General features: G+C 42.4%; 1 protein-coding gene across 1 annotated transcript in view; it reads left to right on the forward strand.

Moving 5' to 3' along the window:
- Window positions 1–24,486, forward strand: part of DNAH9 (dynein axonemal heavy chain 9) — a 372,533-nt gene that overhangs the window by 296,148 nt on the left and 51,899 nt on the right. The window contains exons 59-61 of the mRNA XM_008010391.3: window positions 1,657–1,779; window positions 9,938–10,131; window positions 12,915–13,063. Coding sequence (XP_008008582.3) covers window positions 1,657–1,779; window positions 9,938–10,131; window positions 12,915–13,063 — 466 coding nt within the window. The remainder of the gene's footprint in view (window positions 1–1,656; window positions 1,780–9,937; window positions 10,132–12,914; window positions 13,064–24,486) is intronic.

Genomic DNA, 24,486 nt, shown 5'->3' on the forward strand with positions numbered 1-24,486 from the left:
CCTCCCCAGTTCAAGTGATTCTCCTGCCTGAGGCTCCCAAGTAGCTGGGATTACAGATGTGCACCACCATGCCCAGCTAATTATTATTACTATATATATATATATTTTTTTTTTGTATTTTAAGTAGAGACGGGGTTTCACCATGTTGGCCAGGCCTGTCCTGAACTCCTGACCTCAGGTGATCCACCCGCCTCGGCCTCCCAAAGTGCTGGGATTACAGGTGTGAGCCATTGCATCCAGCCTCATTTACTTCCTTTTACATGTCCCTCTAATCATTTAGAATTTGAATTTTTTCCAATATGTAGCACAGACTAATTATCTCAAAGGCCTTTTCCAATTCCAAAAGTCAGATATCCCATCATCACTTGTGTGCTGACTCTGTTTGCACCTTTCAGGGCCTGCCTGAGTTCATGGGTAAGTGTTGCTGTGCCTCATCCCTCACCCGCTGTATTCCCCACTCCAGCCCAGCTGACAGCTTGGCCTTTGCAAAAAAAGAAATGTGGGCCCCACCTCTCAGTGTGAACCATGAGCTCAAACCAAGCCAAATCCTTTTCTCTCCCCTGTACACAGCTCACTAATTCCCATTTCAAGCCTCTGCTTTTTCCGTTTCCTACTCCATGGAACGTCTCCTCTTCTGTGAAAATACCCCATCTCTTAGCTTCTCCAAGACCCAATCCAAAACTACTCTTATAGGAAAGACACATGCACCCATATGTTTATTGCAGCACTGTTTACAATAGCAAAGGCCTGGAACCAACCCAAATGCCCATCAATGATAGACTGGATAAAGAAAAGGTGGCACATATACACCATGGACTACTATGCAGCCATGGAAAAGAATGAGTTCATGTCCTTTGCAGGGACATGGATGAAGCTGGAAACCATCATTCTCAGCAAACTAACACAGGAACAGAAAACCAAACACTGCATGTTCTCACTCATAAGTGGGAGTTGAACAATGAGAACACATGGACACAGGGAGGGGGACAACACTCACCGGGACCTGTTGGGGGGCGGGAGAGAGGGCATTAGGACAAATACCTACTGCACACTGGGCTTAAAACCTAGATGATGGGTTGACAGGTGCAGCAAACCACCATGGCACGTGTCTATCTATGTAACAAACCTGCACGTTCTGCACATGTATCCCAGAACTTAAAGTAAAAGAAAATAAACTACCTATAGAAAGTGTAGTCAAATTAGTTTCTTCCTGCCCTTCACTTGCTGGCAACTCCTCTCTTCTGTAACTCCTTTAGCATTATGGATTCCTATCCGCATTTCTAGCTGCCATATATTCATATGTCACTTGGACATTCTCCTTAGATCATGTCATTTGTATGCGTCATCTGCTCAATTAGATTGCAGAAATATACTCCACGGCATTTATGATTGATATGTCATAAATGCTTATTAACCAAGATATAGTCACTCACCACGTGCAGTTAAGTCACTCCGATGTTTGGGGTGAAAATAGATAGACACGGAAGTAATGTGTGTGAATATGTACTTCCTTCCACTCTACCCTCACTAAACAACCAAAATTGATGGGCAAACTCTAGTATTAGAGGCGGTAATAATTATACTGAGTAATCTCTAAGGTTTCTAGGACTTTGGCTACAAGCTAAAGAAATGCAGTGTCATTTCCCCACATTGCAGATTCTCCTCATGAACCGAGAAGTCAATCCAGCGGAGTTGGATTTCCTGCTTCGATCTCCAGTGCAGACAGGCACCGCCAGCCCCGTGGAGTTCCTCTCACATCAGGCGTGGGGAGCTGTCAAGGTGAGTATTGACCCCTAGAAAAAAGCCAAGCTGTCATCTCTCAGAGTTTACCTCTGACACTGGTCCCCATGAAGTCAGCGGGGCTCTCTTTTGGAGTTCAAGCACGGAGCTGTGTTAAACATGGGCACATCCCGTTCCTTGCGTCCCCACAGCAAGCTCATCTTTCCTGGGCCTGCAGAGAAGCAGCAGGTGTATGCTGGTGTATGAGGGCTCTGCCTCCAGGGTGTGAGGAAACAGGAAGTTCCCGTGAGCTCCCCTGAGTCAGCTGAGCTGCTTTTCACCTACCAGGACATAAGGCTGGAACATGGGCTCCTCAGTGAGTCCCTGGGGTTGATGTGGAGAGGCTGCCACAGCATTTCCATAAAACAGCAGGTGCCAGGGGCTGTATTCAGGCATCTGAATCCTAACTCAGACTCAAAGCGGGAAAGCATTTCAGCCTGGGATGCTCAGCAATTAATAACAGCTCTTATACATTGAGTGCCTTGGAAATGCGTTACCTTATTTAATTCTCATATCCACCTGGGCAATAGGTATTATTTGTTCCCGTTTAACACGGGAGGAAACAGGTCCCACACTTACCAGAAGCCCAGGACACAAATTTTGGTCTGCCTGATGGCGGAGCCTATTTTCATTCCATGTCATGCAGCTTAGTTTAGCTGCGATTCTATGAGTGCTGACAAGATCACAAACTCTAAGGTTCTTTCAGTAGGTACTATGCCTGCAATTCACAGATCCTGACACCATGCCTGGCAGGGAATGCTGGGTGAGGCAATGCCAGCTCGCTCCGGAGTCCAAGCCTGCACTCCCTGCGGGCAGTTGAATGAGCACCCATGACAGGCGTCAGCGCCATGTGAGGAATAACATCTGCATAAGATGAATCTTGTTTATGATCTCCCGTGTTTATTGCATTTTATAGATGTTTAGCAGCACAAAGAAGTAGAAGAGTAAAGTCATATGATTGGCTTTCTTTCTCTTTTTTTTAATTAACATGGTTTATTTTGAGACAATGATTCATATGCAATTTTAAGAAATAATACAGAGATATCCCTTGTACCCAGTTTTCCACAATGGTAACATCTTGCAATACTATAGTACAAGAACACATCTGGGAAATTGTCACTGATACAATCCAGAAAGTTCCGTCATTACAAGGACCTCTCATGTTGGCCTTCTATAACCACAGCAACATCTTCCCTTACCCAGTTCCCAATAGCTACCAACCACGAATCTGTTCTCCATTTGTATAATTTTCTGTCATCTCAAGGATGTTACATAAATGGAATTATACAGCATATAACCATGTGGGATTGGTGTGCTCATTTAGCATGATTCCCTCGATATCCATCCAAGTAGTTTTACTTTATAACTAAAACCTAGAACTTAATTATTTATATACCTGCTGTCCCCTTCAAGGGAGTCATCTCAGGAAATTCTAGGCTCATTCCATTAATGCTACCATTGCTCAAAGATAGTTTTCTAACTTCTTTTTCAGAGCCTGTATTGTTTTAACCAACTTTAGGACTGTATCTAAATCAAGAGTTGCCTCGCTTTTTCTGCAAAAGGCCACTTAGTAAATGTCACCATTTTCCCATCGTCACATGGCTGTCTTCCCTCGCGAGTCTCTGTCTCTCTGCTTCTTATAAGGGCACCAGTTATATTGGATTAGGGCCCACACTAGTGACTCCATCTTAACTTGATTACATCCACAAAGACCCTATTTCCAAATAAGTTCACATTCACAAGTCTGGGAGGTTAGTTCTTCAGTATATATTTTACTTTGGAGGGACACAGTTCACTCCATAGCAATTATGAGGGCCACTTAGACTTCGCAGGCCAGACTCTGTAGCAGCTACTCAACTCTGCCAAAGCCATACACAGTATGTAAATGAATGGACATGGCTGAGTTCCAATAAAACTTTATTGACAAAAACAGGTGGTGGGCCAGATTGGGCCTGCAAGCTGTAGTTTGCCAATCTCTGATCTAAATAATAAAGTTGTAATTTGATTTTTATTTACTTTTATTTGTCATTCTGGGCCCAATCTGGTGAATGAGAAGGGAAATAATATCCTGGGGAAAAAATAAGGGGGAACTCCATTTGCAACAGAAACCCAAATTACAAAGTTACGAAATGCCGGAGAATGATTACAATAAATGCTGAGAAGTGGAAACCATCCATTTTCCTGGGCTGCATAAGATACAAATGAATCCACACACTTTACAGTAGCACTGTCCAAAAGAAATATAATGCAAACCACTTAAGTAATTTTAAATTTTCTATAGCTGCATTAAAAAATGCTTTTAAAAATGGATAAAATTGACCGGGCATGATGGCTCACGTCTGTAGTCCCAGCACTTTGGGAGGCCAAGACGGGCAGATCACCTGAGGTCAGGAGTTCGAGACCAGCCTGGCCAACATGGTGAAACCCCGTCTCTACTAAAAGTACAAAATTAGCCAGGTGTGGTGGCGCATGCTGTAATCCCAGCTACTTGGGAGGCTGAGGCTGGAGAATTGATTGAACCTGGGAGGCGGAGGTTGAAGTGAGCTGAGATCGTGCCATTGTGCTCCAGCATGGGTGACAAGAGTGTAACTCAGTCTCAAAAAAGAAAAAGGATAAAATCAATTTTAGCAAGATATTTTCTTTAAGCCAATACAGCCAAAATATTATCTCAATATGCAGTTGTTATAAAATTATTACTGAGATATTTTGTATTTTTATACGAAGGCTTTGAAATCTGCTGAATATTTTTTAAACTTACAGCTCATCTCAATTCAGATGCCAAATTTTCATCCAAAACATTTGTATTGAGATTTCATAAAATTTAGAGTTAAAATGGTTGATTCATATACCCAAGTTGTTCCAACAATCTTTAGAAGTTTCCAATTAATAAAACAAGTCCTATTTTCTACCCTTGAATTGTAAGACCATTAAAGTTAAATGCAATTAAAACTTCAGTCTCTCAGTCCCACCAGCCACATTTCGAGTACTTGGGAGTCACTCGTGGTCAGTGGCTACCTTGTAGGACACTATGGCCCAGAGCTAGAGAACAATTTCTCGTAGTCTGATGCCTTTATGGAAAATAAGTTAGTTCTCTAAAGCAGTTCTGAATGAACCCCTTTGCAGAACTGGAGCAATGATGGAGATGAACTAATTAACACAGGCTCTGGAGTCAGACATCCCTGGATTCAAATTCAAGTTTGTTCCTCTGAGCCTTGGTTTCCTCATCTGCAAAATGGTCATCGTAATACCTTCCTCACAAGGCTACGTAAGATACAGAGTAAATGCCAAACCAATGGAAGCTGATTGGTTATGGTTGCTGTATTTGTTTCCTAGAGGTGTTCTAACAAAGTACTACAAATGGTGTGGCTTAAAACAACAGAAATCTGTTGTCTCACAGTCGTGGAGGCTGAAAGCTGAAATTAAGGTGTCGGCGGGGCCACGCTCCCTCCAGAGGCTCTAGGGAAGGATGTTTCCTCACCTCTTCCGGCTTCTGGTAGCCCCCGGTATCTTTTGCTTTGTGGCAGCATAACTCCGGGGTCTGCCTCCACGTTCACATCTTCACACGGCCGTCTTCCCTCTGTGAGTCTCTGCCTTTCCGCTTCTTTCTTTTTTTTTTTTTTTTGAGACAGAGTCTTGCTCTGTCACCAGGCTGGGGTGCAGTGGTGAGATCTCGGCTCACTGCAACCTCCGCCTCCCAGGTTCAAGCGCTTCTCCTGCCTCAGCCTCCCAAGTAGCTGGGATTACAGGCGTGTGCCACCACGCCCAGCTAATTTTTGTATTTTTAAGAGAAATGGAGTTTCACCATGTTGGTCTTGATCTCTTGACATCAAGATCCGCCTGCCTCGGCCTCCTAAAGTGCTGGGATTACAGGCATGAGCCACTGCGCCTGGTCCTTTCCGCTTCTTATAAGGTTACCAGTCATATTCGATTAGGGTCCACACTAGCGACTTCATTGTGACTTGATTACATCTCCAAAGACCCTATTTCCAAATTTCTTCAATATATATTTTGGGGGGACACAATTCACCCCACAACAATTATGATGCTTAATCACCCAGCTATCTGGTGTCTACGTGTTGTTGTTGATATGGATTGTAGCACACAGAATTTGTCCAAAGAAGGAAAAACTTTCAGGAACTGTGAGTTGTGCAATTGGACCAAGTCCAGTTGCCACTCTTTATATTACCCCACAAAGCGCTCTGCTGCAAAAGTTCCAAGGAATAAATGATTCACAAGCACTCTTCAGTGCTTTCATTTTACAAAGCTCCACCCAAAACCTACGTACAGTGTCGTTTCGTTCCTCTTTTAACAAAATGGATTGTTTGGTTCGCCTTGCCTTGCTTCACTTTGCTTTTTTGTTTTGTTTTGTGGGCGAAGCTCATCTGGCTGTTCAAAGGCTTTTGCCAACTAGAGAAGCTTTATCTCTCTATATGAATTTGTTAGGAAGAGCAGCAAAGTCCAGACCCATCCAACTCAAGCACAGCACAGGATGTGAGCAGGTGAAACACAGTGCATTATGTAGAACTCATTGCCGAAGCCTTTGATGAAGGCTCTTTTTAAGTGTTTGGCTGGGTTTTAGCCTAAAGAAACAAAAAAAAGGATAATTGAATAGGACATGATTTAAAAAAAAAAAAAAAATTTAAGCATTCTGTCTCATGAGGAAGACTGCCTTGTTTCCCCAGAAGAACTAATAAGCAGGTAATGAATGAAATCTTTGTGATAAAATACTGCTTTTATTAATGTCCTTTGTAAGGGTTTTTTAGGTCCTATCAAATGCAGAACTTTCAGGTAATGGGCATGTTCTGTTGTTCATTAGAAAATCTCATCTGCGATGAAGGCCTTTGTTAGCCTTTGAAAAGGCCCCTCACTACCACTCTGGTTGCCAATTTAGCGCAGTTGTATTTTGCTGCACAGTCCAAAGTAATTAGGTTAATTAGTCATTCCCATTTAGCTTATTAGAAGGCTAGAAATCCCTTTTCCTCATTTGGAAGATTAAATGTTGCAATTGTATTCAATCTAGAGCTTCAAGAAAGTGTGTTTCAGATCCAGCCCTGGCAGCTGGGAGCACTGATCACAGTGTAATTTGCTCAGTTTTGTGGAGACGCCAGAGGGGGTTGCAGGCCTGCAGAAGGGTTAATAATGATGCAAACTGGGAAGAGGGGGTGAGTGGCTGCCTGGAAGAAGATGAAAGTCAGCTCTTCAGCACAGAGAGAAATAATTACAGCAGCTGCAGCTTTCTCAGCCTGTCAGGAGCCCTCCTGCTGGCCAGGCAGATGTCAAATCTTATTAACTGAGCATTTCCTAAGTGCCAGGCAGCACCCTGCTAGGTCTAAGGCGACAAAGAGGCCTACAAAAGTTCTTGCCCGCAGGGAGCTCACAGTCTTGTGGGAGTAACAGACAAGTAAACCAGCAGTTGCAATTCAATAGCCACATGAGCCCCCAAGGAAGGCAAAGGGAGAGCTTTGTAGCCTTCAAAGCACTTGTATCTACATTACAGTGTGAGATGTGGCAGACCACATGACTTGGCCTCATTTTCCAAATGAAAAAAAAACACTCACAAGGGTTTTAAAACAGGTTCCAAGTCCATTGGCTCAAAAGTGGTGGTGCTGGGGCCAGACCTCCAGTCCCCCGGTGCCTCCTGCTCCATTCCACACACCACTCCACGTGACTTACCCGTACCAATGAAGGATCACTCCCTGCTGTAAGCGATCAGGGTGAAACTGGGAAGCCACAGAGCCCATGTAAAGGAATATGTAAAGCTAGGACGTGTATTCATTGCCACGGGACAAAAGCCTCCGCAAGCCCCGGACACATGCCTCTGTCCTTCTCCAGCTGTTCCTATCAGTGGTAAGGCAAAAGACTCCTCTGCAGCAATCATGCTGCTTCCTATCAGGCCCTACACTCTCCCTCCTCCATGCTTTAGCTCTTCTTGATCCTTCCCTCCCCCGGCACAAAAAATCCCTTTCCTTCTCTCTACTCTATCTCTGCCCAGCAGAATTCTACATACCTACCAAGGCCTCCCTCATCTCCTTTCTCCCTAAGCTAGGACTGCAGGCTCCGTGAAAGGCTTGTGTTTTTTTGTTGCTGTTGTTTTTTCCTATTGTCTTCCCCAGTATCTGACAGGTAGTAGGAACTGAATGAATGTCAAAAGAATGAATGAATGAGTGAATTCGTCCAAATAGAAAGATGATACTGGGTTCCTAAAAACTCAAGGCACTGTGGTAGGTGCCTTAGACACAAAGTCTCGTCTAGCTTTTCACGTCATTGAGGAAACCAGGCATTCAGGCACAGTTGAGTAATGAAGGCAGGACTGCAGGTAATTAAGTATCTAAGTGAGTGATGTTGATGTAGGCACTCTAAAGAAATAGAACAGACCTCCTACACACACACGCCCAAAATATGGTTTCAACATCAAGACGGATGATGCTACATACATACTAAGAGGGTATGAGAAAGTTTATTACTCAGATAACGTGGTTTTCTAGGAAGAGCAGAGGAGCTCCGAAGCAGACTGCAGGTGGCTTGAGAGTGCCAGAAAAGGAGACTGCCTTGAGTATTATGATGCTTCGGGAGTGGGGCCAGGGCAAGGGTGTCTGTGCATGGGCAGGGGCTTGCCTGGTACAACTTCCCTCCAGCACCAAAAGAGGCAGTGCCCAGGGCAGAAGGGGAAGAGGAAAGGATGAGATTTAAAAGCTATCAGCAGTCAAACATCTAAAAATGAAGTCAAACTCTTTATTAAAGATGTCAACTCTGCAAGTAGCTCTAAGTCAGGGGAGTTCAATCTTTTGGCTTCTCTAGGCTACATTGGAAGAAGAAGAATTGTCTTGGACCACACATAAAACACACTAACACTGGGGCTGGGCATGGTGGCTGATACCTGTAATCCTAGCACTTTGGGAGGTCGAGGCGGGTGGATCGCCTGAAGTCAGGACTTCAAGACCAGCCTGACCAATATGGTGAAAACCCGTCTCTTCTAAAAATACAAAAATTAGCCAGCCATGATGGTGTGCACCTGTAGTCCCAGCTACTCAGGAGGCTGAGGCAGGAGAATTGCTTGAATCTGGGAGGCGGAGGTTGCAGTGAGCCAAGATCGTGCCACTGTACTCCAGCCTGGGCGACAGAACGAGACTCCGTCTCAAAAACAAAACAAAACAAAAACACTAACACTAATGACAGTTGATGAGCTAAAAGTATATATATATCACAAAGAAACTCATAATGTTTCATGAAAGTTTATGAATTTGTGTTGGGCCGCCTTCAAAGCCATCCTAGGCCACATACGGCCTAAGGGCAGTGGGTTGGACAAACCTGCTCTGAGTGGTTTACAAAAGGATGGGAGGTCTACATGTTCTGCATTAGGAAAGATGGCGCGAGGGAGGTTGCAGGTTTTGAACTGGTCTTTCACAGCTTGTAGAGCCTTAACATGTAACAATCGTGACCAGCACAAGAAAAGAAAGAAGTAGAATGTGGCAGAAAAGAAAACAGGACTTTACATACGGTGGAAGTAGTATGAACAAGGAAATGAGTTGGGAAGGAGTCAGGCACATTTCCAAGGTTGGGGGCAGATATGCTCAGAGTGGGACCCAGTAGGAGGACACACGGCTTACTGGACAGATTGAAGAGAGGCACCAAATGAAGAGATCTGGCTACCAAGTTATGCATTTGGATAGAATCCTTATAGAAATAGACAACCCATGGACAGTTTAAGAGTCGGCGTTAACACAGAGCACATGAATAATTCTAGAAACATTTTGAGAGGTGAATTGACAGGGTTTGGTGGCACAGTGAGTTTGAGGAGGAAAGGGAGAAGTCACTAACTTTAGGTGTCCAAGCTTAAGACCAGAATAACCATAATGCCCCTTCTTGTCCCTCTTTTCCATGTACACACTTACAGGCAGGTGTGGCTCAGTCTCTGCTGCTAATAATATCCCAAACATTTTATATGCTAAATCTTGCATATGATTGGGGCACTTCGCTAAGCTGCCCAAAATTCTTCCTCTTTCTTGATTTTTCCTGGAGGACGATCCAAAGTTCTAGACAAGAGGATAAATGAGACAGAATTGTGTAGATAAGACCGTCTTGCCCCTCAGTGCCCCAACACAATGCAAATGGCAGCTTTCTGAAGAAACTGCCTTTCAGATTCTCTGAAATTTCCCAGGTACTTTCATCAATGGAAGAATTCTGTAATCTGGATCGGGACATAGAGGGATCTGCTAAGAGCTGGAAAAAGTTTGTGGAGTCCGAATGTCCCGAGAAGGAGAAGCTCCCACAGGAGTGGAAGAACAAGACCGCCCTGCAGCGCCTCTGCGTGATGAGAGCCATGCGGCCTGACCGGATGACCTACGCCATGCGGTAGGAAACAGGGTGGTGGAAGGCCCAGCACAGGCACGGGGCAAGGGCAACCTCAGGACAGCCGGACCAGCAGGGCTGAGCTCCAAAACCATGTGTATATAGTAGTTTCCTGGAGCTAGAGGGTGGGAATAGAAATTAACTAAATAGGCCTGGCGTGGTGGCTCACGCCTGTCATCCCAGCACTTTGGGAGGCCAAGGCGGGTGGATCACAAGGTCAGGAGTTCAAGACCAGCCTGGCCAAGATGGTAAAACCCCGTCTCTAGTGAAAATACAAAAATTAGCTGGGCATGGTGGTGGGCACCTGTAATCCCAGCTACTCAGGAGGCTAAGGCATCGAAATGCTTGAACCCGGGAGGCAGAGGTTGCAGTGAGCTGAGATCGCGCCACTACGCTCCAGCCTGTTTGACAGAGTGAGACTCCATCTCAAAAAAAAAAAAAAAAAACGGGAAATTAAACAGCCATAGCCATGAGGAATCTCATTGGTGTGATGTAAATGTTCTAAAACTGGGTTATGGTAAAGACTGTACAACTTGGTAAATGTATTAAAAGTTATTGAATAGTATACTTAAAATGGGAAAATCCTATGGTATGTCAATTATACCTCTTAATAAAGTTATTTTTAAAAGAAAAAAGAAGTTGTAGGCCATAGACTCTATCCTGGATAGGAAAGGAGTGACTAGAGTAAGGTCATGATAGCAGAATACCAGGAAGGGCCTGGGCACGGTGGCTCATGCCTGTAATCCCAGCACTTTTGGGAGGTCAAGGCAGCAGATCACTTAAGGTCAGGAGTTTGAGACCAGCCTGGCCAACATGGTGAAACCCCGTCTCTACTAAAAATACAAAAAAATTAGTTGGACGTGGTGACACATTCCTGTAGTCCCAGCTACTCGGGAGGCTGAAACAGGAGAATCGCTTGAACCTGGGAGGCAGAGGTTGCCGTGAGCCGAGATTGCACCACCGTACTCCAGCCTGGGCAACAGAGGGAGACTCTGTCTCAAGAAAAAAAAAAAAGAAAAAAAAAGAAAGAAGGAAAAATACCAGGGAGGCCAAGACACTGAAATTCCTCCATTCATAGTGGCCCCAGTACGGGCAAAGAATAGGTGAAGTCAGGTTAGATTGCTAAGAATAAAAGACTTTGGTCAAAGAGTGGGATATTCCCATTTATGCTTCCTGACATTTAACAAGTTCCCAAGTAATGGCAGCGATGAGCGTGTGACCATAGAATTAGGTTGCTAAAGGGGGAAGAAACAAAAATCACTTGAGCTGAGGTCACTAAGAATCTCCAGGATTGTCCACATGGATGTTGATGTCACCCAGGCTGAAAGAGAAAAAGTCAGTGCAAGAGGAGAGTGACTGAAGGGGAACAGATGACACTGATGTACAGGGGCAGTGGTGACACAACCAGAGGAAATGAGCCTCTGAGGAGCCACAAGAGTGGGGAGGGGGCCAGGCACAGTGGCTCACGCCTGTCATCCCAGCACTTTGTCAGGCTGAGGCAGGAGGATCATGAGGTCAGGGGTTCGAGACCAGCCTGGCCAACATGGTGAAACCCCGTCTCTACTAATAATACAAAAATTAGCTGGGCATAGTGGCATGCACCTGTAGTGCCAGCTGCTCGGGAGGCTGAGGCAGGAGAATCACTTGAACCTGGGAGGCAGAGGTTGCAGTGAGCCAAGATCACGCTGCTGCACTCCAGCCTGGGCGACAGAGCGAGACTCCGTCTCAGAAAATAAATAAATAAATAAATAAATAAAAGAGTCGGGAGGGAATGGCTTGAAAACAGTAGCGGGCAGTGAGCTGGACCCTGATTCCACTTGCTGATCCTAAGGCAGGTGTAGGAGAATGAGCCCAGTTGAGAAGGCTACAGGGAAAATAGTATTCCTGGGGGAGAGTGCAAATCTCTGTTAAGACCAGAAACTGGGTCAGACGTTCAATAAGTGGTTATAGCTATGAAGATTTGTTCAGCATAAAATGTGACACTTTGGACAGGAACACTGGTAAGTAGAGTAAGACGAAAGGAGAGAGAATAATAAAACATGAGAGAATAGTCCAGGCACGGTGGCTCACGCCTGTAATCCCAACACTTTAGGAGGCCGAGGCAGGTGGATCACGAGGTCAGGATATCGAGACCATCCTGGCCAACATGGTGAAACCCCATCTCTACTAAAATACAATAAAAAAAAAAAAAAATTAGCTAAGTGTGGTGGCAGGCGCCTGTAGTCCCAGCTACTAGGGAGGCTGAGGCAGGGGAATCGCTTGAACCCGGGAGGCAGAGGTTGCAGTGAGCCGAGATTGTGCCACTGCACTCCAGCCTGGGGACAGAGCAAGAATCTATCTCAAAAAAAAAAAAAAAAAAAAAAAGAGAGAGAGAGAGAATAGTGTACCGTAAGGCCTTAAATCTTGGGCAAGGGTGGGAGATAGCAGGGAGAGAACATATGGAGGATTTAGCTTATCAGCTTTCTGAAGGCACTGGCACTAACAGTGTCCTCATGGGTGGGGTGATGTGAGAAGCCACCAGGAATCCCAGAGGGAGTCAGCGATGGCCTGCCTGGATGGGGCTTCAGAGGGAGCCCAGATCCAGGTGAGCAGCTCGGCAACTAGCAGCCCAAGGTTGTGTGTTGACTTAATAAGCAGTGAACTTGGAGCCAGTCCTAGCTCTATAACTACCTAGCCCATGACCTTGAGCATGTTGTTTCATTTCTGTAGGCCTCCATTTCTCAAATGTTACCATTTTGTGGCTGCTATATATGTATAAATATGTTATGTGTTTTTTTTTCTGGCAGAGATTTTGTTGAAGAGAAGTTAGGAAGCAAATACGTGGTGGGAAGAGCGCTAGGTTTTGCAACCTCATTTGAAGAATCGGGACCAGCCACTCCCATGTTTTTTATCCTGTCTCCAGGGGTGGACCCACTGAAGGATGTAGAAAATCAAGGTGAGAAAGGCATCCTCTTGGAGCCAGGGCTGCAGTTGCCCTGTGCACTTTCATTTTTGGGGTCTACTGATTTATCTCTTCTGGATTCAAGCTTCGAATACGCAACACTGCAAAACATACAGAAGTCAGGGTCGTTACTGAAATAAAATCAGCAGATCACCCACCAGGGAGAGAAAGAGCCACTCTGGACTGTAAAAGGCAGAACTCACAGTCCCAGTTTCATGAGGAGGCCTCATCCCCTCCACTCCACCTCACCCATCCCCTTATCTTAGCCAGAGGAATCTTTCTGAAATACTAGTATGATCCTTCCACAGGGCCCCACAGTGTGGCGATTCCTCAAAGACCTACAGGGAGAAATGCCATTTGACACAGCAATCCCATTACTGATTATATACCCAAAGGAATAGAAATTATTCTATTAACATTATAAAGATACACGCATGTATATGTTTGCTGCAGCACTATTCACAATAGCAAAGACATGGAATCAACCTAAATTCCCATTAATGATAGACTGGATAAAGAAAATGTGGTATGGCCAGGCACGGTGGCTGACACCTGTAATCCCAGCACTTTGGGAGGCCGAGGTGGGTGAATCACCTGAGGTCAGGAGTTCGAGACCAGCCTAGCCAACATGGTGAAACCCCATCTCTACCAAAATCACAAAAATTAGCTGGTCATGGTGGCAGGCGCCTGGAATCTCAGCTACTCGGGAAGCTGAGCCAGGAGAATCACTTGAACCTGGGAGGCAGAGATTGCAGGGAACCAAGACCACACTGCTGCACTCCAGCCTGGGTGACAAGAGCAAGACTCTGTCTCAAAAAAAAAAAAAAAAAAAAAAAAAAAAAAAAACAAGAAAGCAAGAAAATGTGGTACATATATACCATGGAATACTATGCAGCCATAAAAAGGAATGAGATCATGTCCTTTTCAGGGACATGAATGAAGTTGGAAGCCATTATCCTCCACTAACTAATGCAGGAACAGAAAACCAAACACCAAATGTTCTCACTTAAAGTGGGAGCCGAGTGATGAAAACACATGAGTACAAGGAGGGGAAGAACACACACTGGGGCCTGCAGAGGGGGTAGGGGAGGAAGAGCATCAGGAGGAATAGCTTAATGGATGCTGGGCTTAATACCGAGGTGCTGGGATGATCTGTGCAACCAACCACCATGGCATGTGTTTACCTATGTAACAAACCTGCACATCCTGCCCATCTACTACTGAACTTAAAATAGAGTTAAAGAAATGAAAAAAAGAATATTCAGCATGTCCAACTTCAAAACCAAAAAAAAGAAAAGATAAGGGGTGGTGGAGACCAAGGTTTTATCAGGCAGGTGAAGCCTCCAAGTAGCAGGCTTCAGAGAGAATAGATTGTAAGCCTTTCTTATCAGACTTAAAGAGTCTGTCCTGGCCGTGCGCGGTAGCTCACACCTATAATCCCAAAACTTTGGCAGGCCAAGGCAGGTGGATCACCTGAGGTTGGGAGTTCGAGACCAGCCTGACCAACATGGAGAAACCCCGTCTCTACTAAAAATACAAAATTAGCCGGACATGGTGGTGCATGCCTGTAATCCCAGCTACTCGGGAGGCTAAGGCAGGAGAATCACTTGTACCCATGAGACAGAGGTTGCAGTGAGCCAAGACTGCACTCCAGCCTGGGCGATAAGAGCAAAACTCTGTCTTGAAAAAAAAAAAAAAAAAAAGAGTCTGTCTTCAGTAAATCCAAAAGAAAGGAGGGTATAATGAGGCATGTCTGATTTCCCCCTTCCCATCATGGCCTGAACTAGTTTTGCAGGTTAATTTTGGAATGTCCTTTGCTGAGAGAAGGGTCCATTCAGAATGTCTGGGAGGCTTAGGATTTTATTTTTGGTTTTAATGTCTAGTATTGATTATGGAATGAAAAGAACTAACAGCATATGCTTTGTGCCTCGGGGGAGGAGAGGTAAAGCTAACTAGGCCCTAAACAATGAATAAAATGTGCATAATAAAATCAGTAACAGAGAAGAATTAAAAATGAAAAGCAACAGCCCCCAGCTGCAGCCCTCCCGATATCCAGTCCCCCTTCCCAGGCCCTATGCTTGTGTCCATTTCTGAATTTAGTTCTTTTGAGAATTACTTTTCATTTCCTAGTAATAATCTTATATCACCATTTTTGTATTTAGCAGTTTTAAAGTATCTATTCCTGATATGAAAAACAAGGATTGAGCATCCACTGTGTTCTCTCTGTGTTGTCTTAGATTCTATATGTGTCTGTTTGGCACTGAGGCATCACAGGGCCAAATGCATTAGCTACACAGTCTTCCCTTCACATATATGCTGCGGGGACTGGGAAATATTGGTTCTAGTCCTTGCATATCCAAGTCCTGTCATCGGCCCTGCCATTCGTATATGCAGGCTTCACATCTCTCAAATACTGCTGTATTTTCATCTGAGTTTGGTTGAAAATAATCCATGTATAAGTGGACCCACACAATTCAAGCCTGTGTTGTTCAAGGGTCGACTGTACTCTTTTTATGTATTCTTCTAAAACAAATTTTTTAATTGACAAATAATAATTGTACATACCAATGAGACACATAGTGAAGTTTCCATTCACATAATACGTAGTTGTCAAATCAGGGTGATTAGTATCATGAGCAGTACAAAGTCAGACATAACCAGGTCCATGGACATTTGTGTCTTTCTACAGTATCAGTCTTTTACTGATGCTATTCCAATCATAAAAGCCACAGCTTTATGGAGTTCCCAAGGAGGTAATTCTTCTTAGTATTTCCCATTTACGCGGTAGTCAGAGCTGTAGGCACACAGGCTCAAGCCATTCCAGAAGTCAGTCGATATTGCAAACCCTACCTAATGGTATACTAAATCAATATAAATATTATAGATTAAGCATTCTACATCAAACGAAGTAACATCTAGCATCCAGAGAAAGGGGGTAGGAAAATGGGTTCATGAAACAGTCCAAGGAGAGCAACATGTCCTGGTCTGGGCAGTCCTTTAACGAACCACAAGGAAGAGTCTTTGATGTGGGCAGAGCCTTTAAGGATGCCAGGTGTTTATCACAATTAACAGCAAGACCAGTGTCTGTCAAGCTGGCGTTTTTGAGCTGGTGAAGTCCTCTGGTGAGGACTGATAGTGGGAAAGTGTGCCTGGTTATGTCCTTATCTGATTGGATGCAGTCTCTACTGATTAGGCAAACATCTGGTCCCTGTTGGTACGATGCCTTTTAAAATGTAAGATGGAGTCATTTGCTAAGATGGAATTACTTATGCTCCATACATTAGCATATCCACCAACTCAAACATTTAATCATTTCCTTGTGTTGGGAACATTCCGTATCCACCTTCTAGCTACTTGAATGTGTATAATATGTTATTGTTAACTATAGTCTTGATGCTCTGGCATTTGTGGCCTCACTGACTGGAGAGGGACTGCTGCTCTCAAAGCTAGCCAGTTCTTAGTGACCACAAAAGGCTCACCTGGGAATATGCCTTTTGTAAGCAAAATAACCGTCCAGAGCCCAGACTCCCAATCATCCCCTTTATCTAACTCACACACCAAGCCAACATCCCCACTGGTCTACATCAACCCAGAGCCAGATAGCAGACTAGTAAGGACAGTCCCTGTGACCCCAAACCACGAGAATTACTCAAATTAGCCAGTCTTGAACTGTCTCCCCCGCCTTGCCTTGTGTTTCTCAGGGAAAACCCCAATAAAGACCCTGGCCTACGATTTCCCCTTGCTCCTTCCTGCCTCTTGACCAACCTGGTGCTCCCCCATGTGGCTTTGCATATATGGTGCATCCCCTGCTCTCAGGAAATGTAAGGAATAAAAATCTTTCAGTGGCATTTGCCCCTCCATCACGTCATCCAAATTCCTCCATCAACGAACATCCCACAGGTACAAATGAGACATGCTGCTGCCCACCAAGACTCTCCTCCTGTTCCCAAATTTTTCAACAGCTGCACTGAGATATAATTCACAAAGCATACAATTCACCCATTTAAAGTGTGCAATTCAAAGCATTTTAGGATATTCATAAGGCTTGTGTGGCCATCACCATATGCTAATTTTTGAAACTCTTTTTTCGAAACCCTACGTCCACTAGCAATCACTTTCCATGGCATCTCACCACCTCCCCAGGCTGAGTCAGCCATCAGTTTACTTTCTGTCTCTAAATACGTGCCTATTCTGGATATTTCATATAAACGAAATCATATACAATGTGCTTTCTTGTGATGAGCTTCTTTCATTTAGCATAATATTTTCAAGGTTCAACCATGTAGTATCATGTATCAGAATTACATTCTTTCTTATGGATGGGTAATATTCCATTGTATAGCTGAACCACATTTTACCTCTCTATTCATCTGTTGATGGACATTTGGGATATTTCATCTTTTGGCTGCTATAAATGATGCTTCTATGAACATTCATGTACAAGTTTTTGTGTGAACATGAGTTTCAGTTCTCTTGAGTATATACCTGGGAGTAGAATTGCTGGGTCAGGTGGTAACTTTATGTTTAACTCTGACAAACTGCCAGACTGTTTTCCAAAACAGATGCACCATTTCACAATCCCAACAGCAATATTCAAATTCCAGTTTCCCCAGGTCTTCACCAACACTTATTATCCATCTTATGATTAGAGCCACCATGGTGGGTATACAGTGGTAGCTCACTGTGGTTTGGATTTGCATTTCTCAAATGATAGTAAGTTTCCTTTTTATGTACCTATTGGGCATTTCTCCATCTTATTTGGAGAAATGTCTATTCTAATCCCATTTTTAAAATTAGATTACTTGTCTTTTTATTGTTGAGTTATAAGAGTTCTTTATAAATTCTATATACAAATTTCTTATTAGATATATGATTTCCAAATATTTTCTCCCATTCTTTGGGTTTTCTGTTTGCCTTTTTAATGGTATTCTTTGAAGCAGAAAAGTTTTTATGTTTAAATACAATTTATCTATTTTTTCCTTTGGCCACTTGTGTTTTGATATTATATCTAAAAAACCATCGCCAACCTAAGGTTGCAAAGATTTACTCTTCTTTGTTTTCTTCTAAGATTTTTATTGTTACTACGTTTAGGTCTATAATCCACTTTGAGTTAATGTTTGTGTATGTAAGGAAAGGGTCCAACTTTATCACTTGACATGTAGATATCCAATTGTCCCTGCTCCATTTGTTGAAAAGACTGTTCTTTTCTGGTTAAATGATGTTGGAACCCTTATCAAAAATAGACCATCAGTGTAAGAGCTTATTTCTGGACTATTATTTCTATTCCATTGATCTATATATCTATCTGTATGCCAAATAACGGTCTCAATGACTGTAACTTTGTAGTATGTTTTGAAATTAAGAAGTATGAGTTCTTCAGCTTTGTTCTTTTCATGATTGTTTTTACTATTCTGGGTCTCTCTTACATTTTCTTTTTGTTGTTTTTGTTTGTTTCCCTCATTCTTGCTGTCATCTTATATTTTCATATAAATTTTAGGATTAGTTTATAAATGTCTGCAAAAAATAATAAATGCAGCTTGAATTTCAGCAAGGACTGCACTGAATATGCAGGTACATTTAGAGAGTATTGCCATCTTAACAATGTAAGTCTGATCAGTGAACATGGATTGTCTTGCCATTTATTTAACTTTCTTTAAGCTCTTTTAACTATATTTTGTTGTTTTCAGTGTACAAGTCTTGCTTTTCTTTTATTAAATGTATCTCCAAGACTTTTTTCTTTTAGAATCTGTTGTAAATGGAATTGTTTCCTTAATTTCAGTTTCTCTTTATGTACTGATCTTCTTCAAACTTGCTGAACTTTCTTGTTCTAATAATTCTTTTTAGTGAATTTCTTAGGATTTTCCAGATACAAAACCATGTTATCTGCAAATTCAAATATTTATGTTTCTTCCTGTTTTATCCTCACTGTTCCTTTTTTTTTTTTTTTTTTTTTTTTTTGAGATGGAGTCTTGCTCTGTCACCAGGCTGGAGGGCAGTGGTGCAATCTCGGCTCACTGCAACCTCCACCTCCCAGGTTCAAGCAATTCTCCTGCCTCAGCCTCCCGAGTAGCTGGGACTACAGGCACACACCACCATGCCCAGCTAATTTTTGTATTTTTTTTAGTATAGATGGTGTTTCACCATGTTGGCAGGATAGTCTTGATCTCTTGACTTCGTGACCTGCCTGCCTTGGCCTCCTAAAGTGCTCTCCTCATATGTTCTTATTTCTTTTTGCTTAATTACCCTGGCTAGAATTTTCAGGACACTGTTAGGTAGAAGTAGCAAGTTCAGACATCCTTGTCTTGTTTCTGATCTAAGGGGAAAAAAATTCAGTCTTCATCATTAAGTATGATATTAGCAGTGGATTTTTTGTAGATGTCCTTTATTGGATTGAGAAAGTTGCCTTCTATTCCTAGTTTGTTGAGTTCTGCTTTGTTGTGAAAACTTGTTGGGTTTTGTCAAATGCTTTTTCTGCATATATTGTAGTAATAAGATAGTTTTTTCTTTATTCTATTAATATTATATATTATGTTATTGATTTTTAGAAGTTAAACCAACCTTGCATTCCTAGGATCTCAATCAGTACTAGTGTATAATTCTTTTTATGTATTACTGGAGTCAATTTGCTAACATTTGTTGAGAATATTTACATGTATATTCACACGGTTTATTAACCTGTTGTTTTCTTTCTTTGCAATGTCCTTGTCTGTTTTTGGTATCAGAATAATGCTAATAATCTATACATCAGAATTAGTTGGAAAGTATTCCCTGTGCTTTTATTTTTTATTTTTTGAAAGATTTTGTAGGCTGGGTGCAGCGGTTCACACCTGTAATCCTGGCACTTTGGGAGGCTGAGGCAGGCAGATCACCTGAGGTCAGGAGTTCAAGACCAGCCTGGTCAACATGGTGAAACCCTGTTTCTACTAAAAACACAAAAATTAGTCAGGCGTGGTGGCACATGCCTGTAATGCCAGCTACTTAGGAGGCTGAGGCAGGAGAATTGCTTGAACCAGGCAGGCAGAGGTTGCAGTGAGCCAAGATCATACCACTGCACTCCAGCCTGGGCAACAGAGCAAGACTGTCTCAAAAAAAAAGAAAGAAAGAAAAAAAAAAGAAAGATTTTGTAAAGTATTGGTATTAATTCTCATGAATGTTTGGTAGAATTCAGTGATGAAGCCATCTGGACCTGAGTTTTTTTGAGTAGCAAGTTTTTAAATTATTAAATTTATCTTTACTAGTTATATATTTACTCAAAGTTTTTATTTCTCTTTGAGTTAGTTACAGTAATTTATTTCTTCCTAGGACTTTTTCCATTTCATCAAAGTTATATAACTTGTTGATAAACACCTCCTAAATTTTAGTATCTATTTTAAATTGTTTAGATCATCTATTGGATATAACTAAATGCTGTTAGAAAAACAATTTCTTAGTCCACAAATTTTAGATAATTCTTTTGACTTCTTTCTAGGTAAGCTAAAGCTTCCATATCTCAACTTGTGTCAGCTATGTCTTTATTTTTGCATAGTCAAGAATGAATGCATATTCATTGTACTCTGTTACATCATTAATTTCATGCATGCCTAGTTTATGAGTTAATTTTTAAAGCTGAAAGCCAATAAACAGCACATATATCCTAATATATATAAATAAGTTATTCACTGCAAAGGCAAGTAATGTCTAGGATTACATTTCCTTCTTTTTGATCAAGTGTCATAATCTCTAGGGGGTCTCTAAAAGAAGAATGTTCTTAGCATAGAGGTTCAAAACATCAAATTTCAGTTTGCTTTATAGATGATGATAATTTTTGTAGCTTTTAGTTTTCTTTGGAGTTGCAAGTTGCCTTTTATTTATCTTGGGAGAAGAACTAAACGCCTCACTTATCATTGTGACTACCTTTTTATTCGTTCTATGTATTGAAAGACTGCACTTTATTCTTGAAGGCACTCTTCTTGGAGCTCACTGACATCTTCTTCTAATATAGATAAATTGTATTTCAGCCTTCTAGGAAGCTAGCATCCTGGGACCTATTTTCTTTATATTCTAAATTAGTTCTACTGTCTTTATATCCCATGTCTTTTATTTTCAATTTTTCATCCTTATTTTGCTGGCATAAATTATCAGAAAAGACTCATGAGAAGTAAAAATTCGGAATCCCTGGGTGTCTCAAAATGCTTTAATTTTGCTCCTATAGTTGTTTGATGGTTTTTCAAGATCCAAAGTAGTTTTTATAAGAACTTTGGATACATGATTCTATTATCTTCTAGAAGCCAGTTTTGTTCATGAGATATCATATGCCAGTGAAATGATATTCTCTCTTTGTTTCTTTGTTGGTGACCTGTTTTTATTCCCAGAAAACTTTAGAATAATCTCTCTACCTTGTGTTCTGAAATTTCATAAGCTGTGCCCACTTATGGGCCCTTTTTATTCATCTGCTGAGCAGTCAGCCTGTCATTTCAAGTGGAAGAGTCACTAAAACCTTTGAGCTCTAAACATTTTTCTGTTATATTTAGTAAATGCCACCACCATTTACCAAGGTTCTCATGCCAGAAACCTGGGTGTCAGGCATCCTAGACACCACCTACACCACATTTAATTCTATTGATTCCACCTCCTAAATATGCTTCAGATCCATCTAATTGTCTCTATTTTCATGATTACCATCCTAGTCTGAATCACCATAGTTTTTCATCTGGCCTATTACACTAGCCTCCTAGCTCATCTCCACTCTTCTCCCTCTGCAAACCCTTGCCATTCTGCAGCCAGAGTCACGTTGCTGAATCTCAAATGTGATTGTATCACTCTTCTACTTACAACTTTCTAGTGACTTCCCGGCCAGGCGCGGTGGCTCACACCTGTAATCCCAGCACTTTGGGAGGCCGAGGCGGGCAGATCATAAGGTCAAGAGATCGATACCAACCTGTCCAACATGCTGAAACCCCATCTCTACTAAAACTACAAAAATTAGCCAGACATGGTGGTGTGCCCCTGTAGGCCCAGCTACTCAGGAGGCTGAGGCAGGAGACTCGCCTGAACCTGGGAGATGGAGGTTGCAGTGAGCCGAGATCGTGCCACTGCACTTCAACCTGGCGACACAGCGAGACTCCGTCTCAAAAACAAACACACACACACACACACACACACACACAAACAAAACAAAAAAAACTTTCTAGTGACTTCCCATTGGTATAGTCCAATATTAACATGATCTGTGTGGCCTGCATGGCATGGCTTTTCTGTCCAGCTTTTAGATCCTGTCATACCACGAGCCTTCCTAACCTAGGACATTGGCACAAATTGTTCCTTCTATCTCAAATATTTTCAACCATCCAATGCCTACTCATCCTGCAAATTACCAGCCATTTCTGGCCTCCCTGGAAGACCATTTGATTCCCAACTAGAGATTCTTACAGCACTCTATATATTTGTTTGAGAGCATTTAATACAATTTTAATGTATTCATTTTATTATAATTGTAACTTGTGTTTTGCTTACCTGCTTGTCACTAACATCCTTGATGATCATGTCATCTTGTTCATTTTTTTTTACCACTGCCTAATAGCGTAACTAGCACAGAGAAGTATTGTTGAATGAACTAACAAATGAATGAATTAATGTCAGCAGAACTGTTATCAGAGCTAAGTCATTCCTGACTTTCACACTTTATAATCTGTGTTCCTTCTGTCCCCTGGAGGCTTTGTTCCTTTTATACAGATAAATTTAGTTTCCTCATTTTTATTCAGTATTTTCCCTTTTGGAAGCTTTCATATACCCTGTTTATGAGCAATTTCCTATTGTTCTTAGCCAATTGACCTCCAACTACTCCATCATGTAGTTTGCAGCCTCCTGTCATCTCAGGCAAACTGACCCTTCCCTGATTTCTATGCGTTGTTTGTCTCAGAATATGTTATCTCAGCCCTGCCCTTGGCTTAATCTTAATGGATATTTTCTTACCAGAAGCAATATTGCTGTTCATCAACTAGAGATTACTTAGGCACCTGTGCCTCTCTCTCTGTCTCTTCCTTCCTCCCTGCCTTCTTGGTACTTTGATTTATTTTCTAATTCACCTATTTAGGACATATATTCTGGTGACATCCACATTTCCCACATCTTGAATCTAATCAGCTTGCCTGATGGGCTCCTAGTCTCAAATCTGGAATCCACATGGCTGATCTAAACACTTTCCCCATGTCCCCAAGCCCCAGTTTATTAAGTAAACTTACTGTTTTATTGCTTGTGCAGAGCCTATGTATCACACAGTTCACTGTCTTCCTCCATTTAGACTCTTAAAAAGCTTGGAATCATTTCCCCTCTTTGGATATTTGATTGAAGTTCTTTACGCCATTTATGTATTCTTTTGCTTCAACAAGGCCGTTCTTATTATTGGGTAGAGTTTTAAAACCCCTAGACTCAGATTCAAGATTTGCTCCTTTGTCCTTCCTCCACTCCCGAAAAAAGTGCACATACCCACAGACACACAACATTCTGTATACAATTTTGAGCATTTCTTCAGCCCCTGAAGTTTATCCATTGGCCAATTAATAATTCCCTTGATTAGGAATCTATAATTTGTAGGCATTTTTGTGGCACTCAGTCTCCTCCAGGATTCTTCTTCTTCAACAATTGTGAGGGAGGAGGAGGGGAAGGAAAGGAAAGTGGAGAAAGAAGAGCCGAGGAGAAGCAGGGATGGAGTGAGGAAGGGGGAAATTCCATCCACTCTTCTTGGCCTCTGTTTTCTTTTTTCTTTTTCTTTTTTTTTTTTTTTTTGTTTGTTTGTTTGTTTGAGACGGAGTTTTGCTCTTGTCGCCCAGGCTGGAGTGCAATGGCACGATCTCAGCTCTCTGCAACCTCCACCTCCGGGGTTCAAGTGATTCTCCTGCCTCAGCCTCCCGAGTAGCTGGGATTACAGGCGCCCACCACCATGCCTGGCTAATTTGTGTATTTTTAGTAGAGACGGGATTTCACCATGTTGGCCAGGCTGGTTTGGGACTTCTGACCTCAGGTGATCCACCTGCCTCAGCCTCCCAAAGTGCTGGGATTACAGGCATGAGCCACCACGCACGGCTGGCCTCTGTTTTAACACGAAAGCTACCACTATCCACCCTCACTGCTTTCCTTCTTGCCATCTCTGATTAAGCCTTTAACAGAGCTTTCACTGTACTCACCTCTCTTTTCTCATCATCTTTTTCCCTAAAGGAGTCACACTTCCTTATTTGCTAGTTTATTTCTGCTTTTGCTTCATCTACTTCCCCCTTGTTCTCAGTCACCCATGATACCTGCCTCCTTGGGTTACTGGGAAGATAAAAACAAAATCTCAGATATGAAAAGGCTTTGAAAAGCCGAGAGTACAGTAGCATTGCACGGCGTTACGATGTTGATGATGGTGCATCTGTTCTTTGGGGCAGCTCAGTTTGCCCTTC

The sequence above is a fragment of the Chlorocebus sabaeus genome, chromosome 16 (assembly GCF_047675955.1).
Source record: "Chlorocebus sabaeus isolate Y175 chromosome 16, mChlSab1.0.hap1, whole genome shotgun sequence".
NCBI classification, from domain to species: Eukaryota; Metazoa; Chordata; class Mammalia; order Primates; family Cercopithecidae; genus Chlorocebus; species Chlorocebus sabaeus.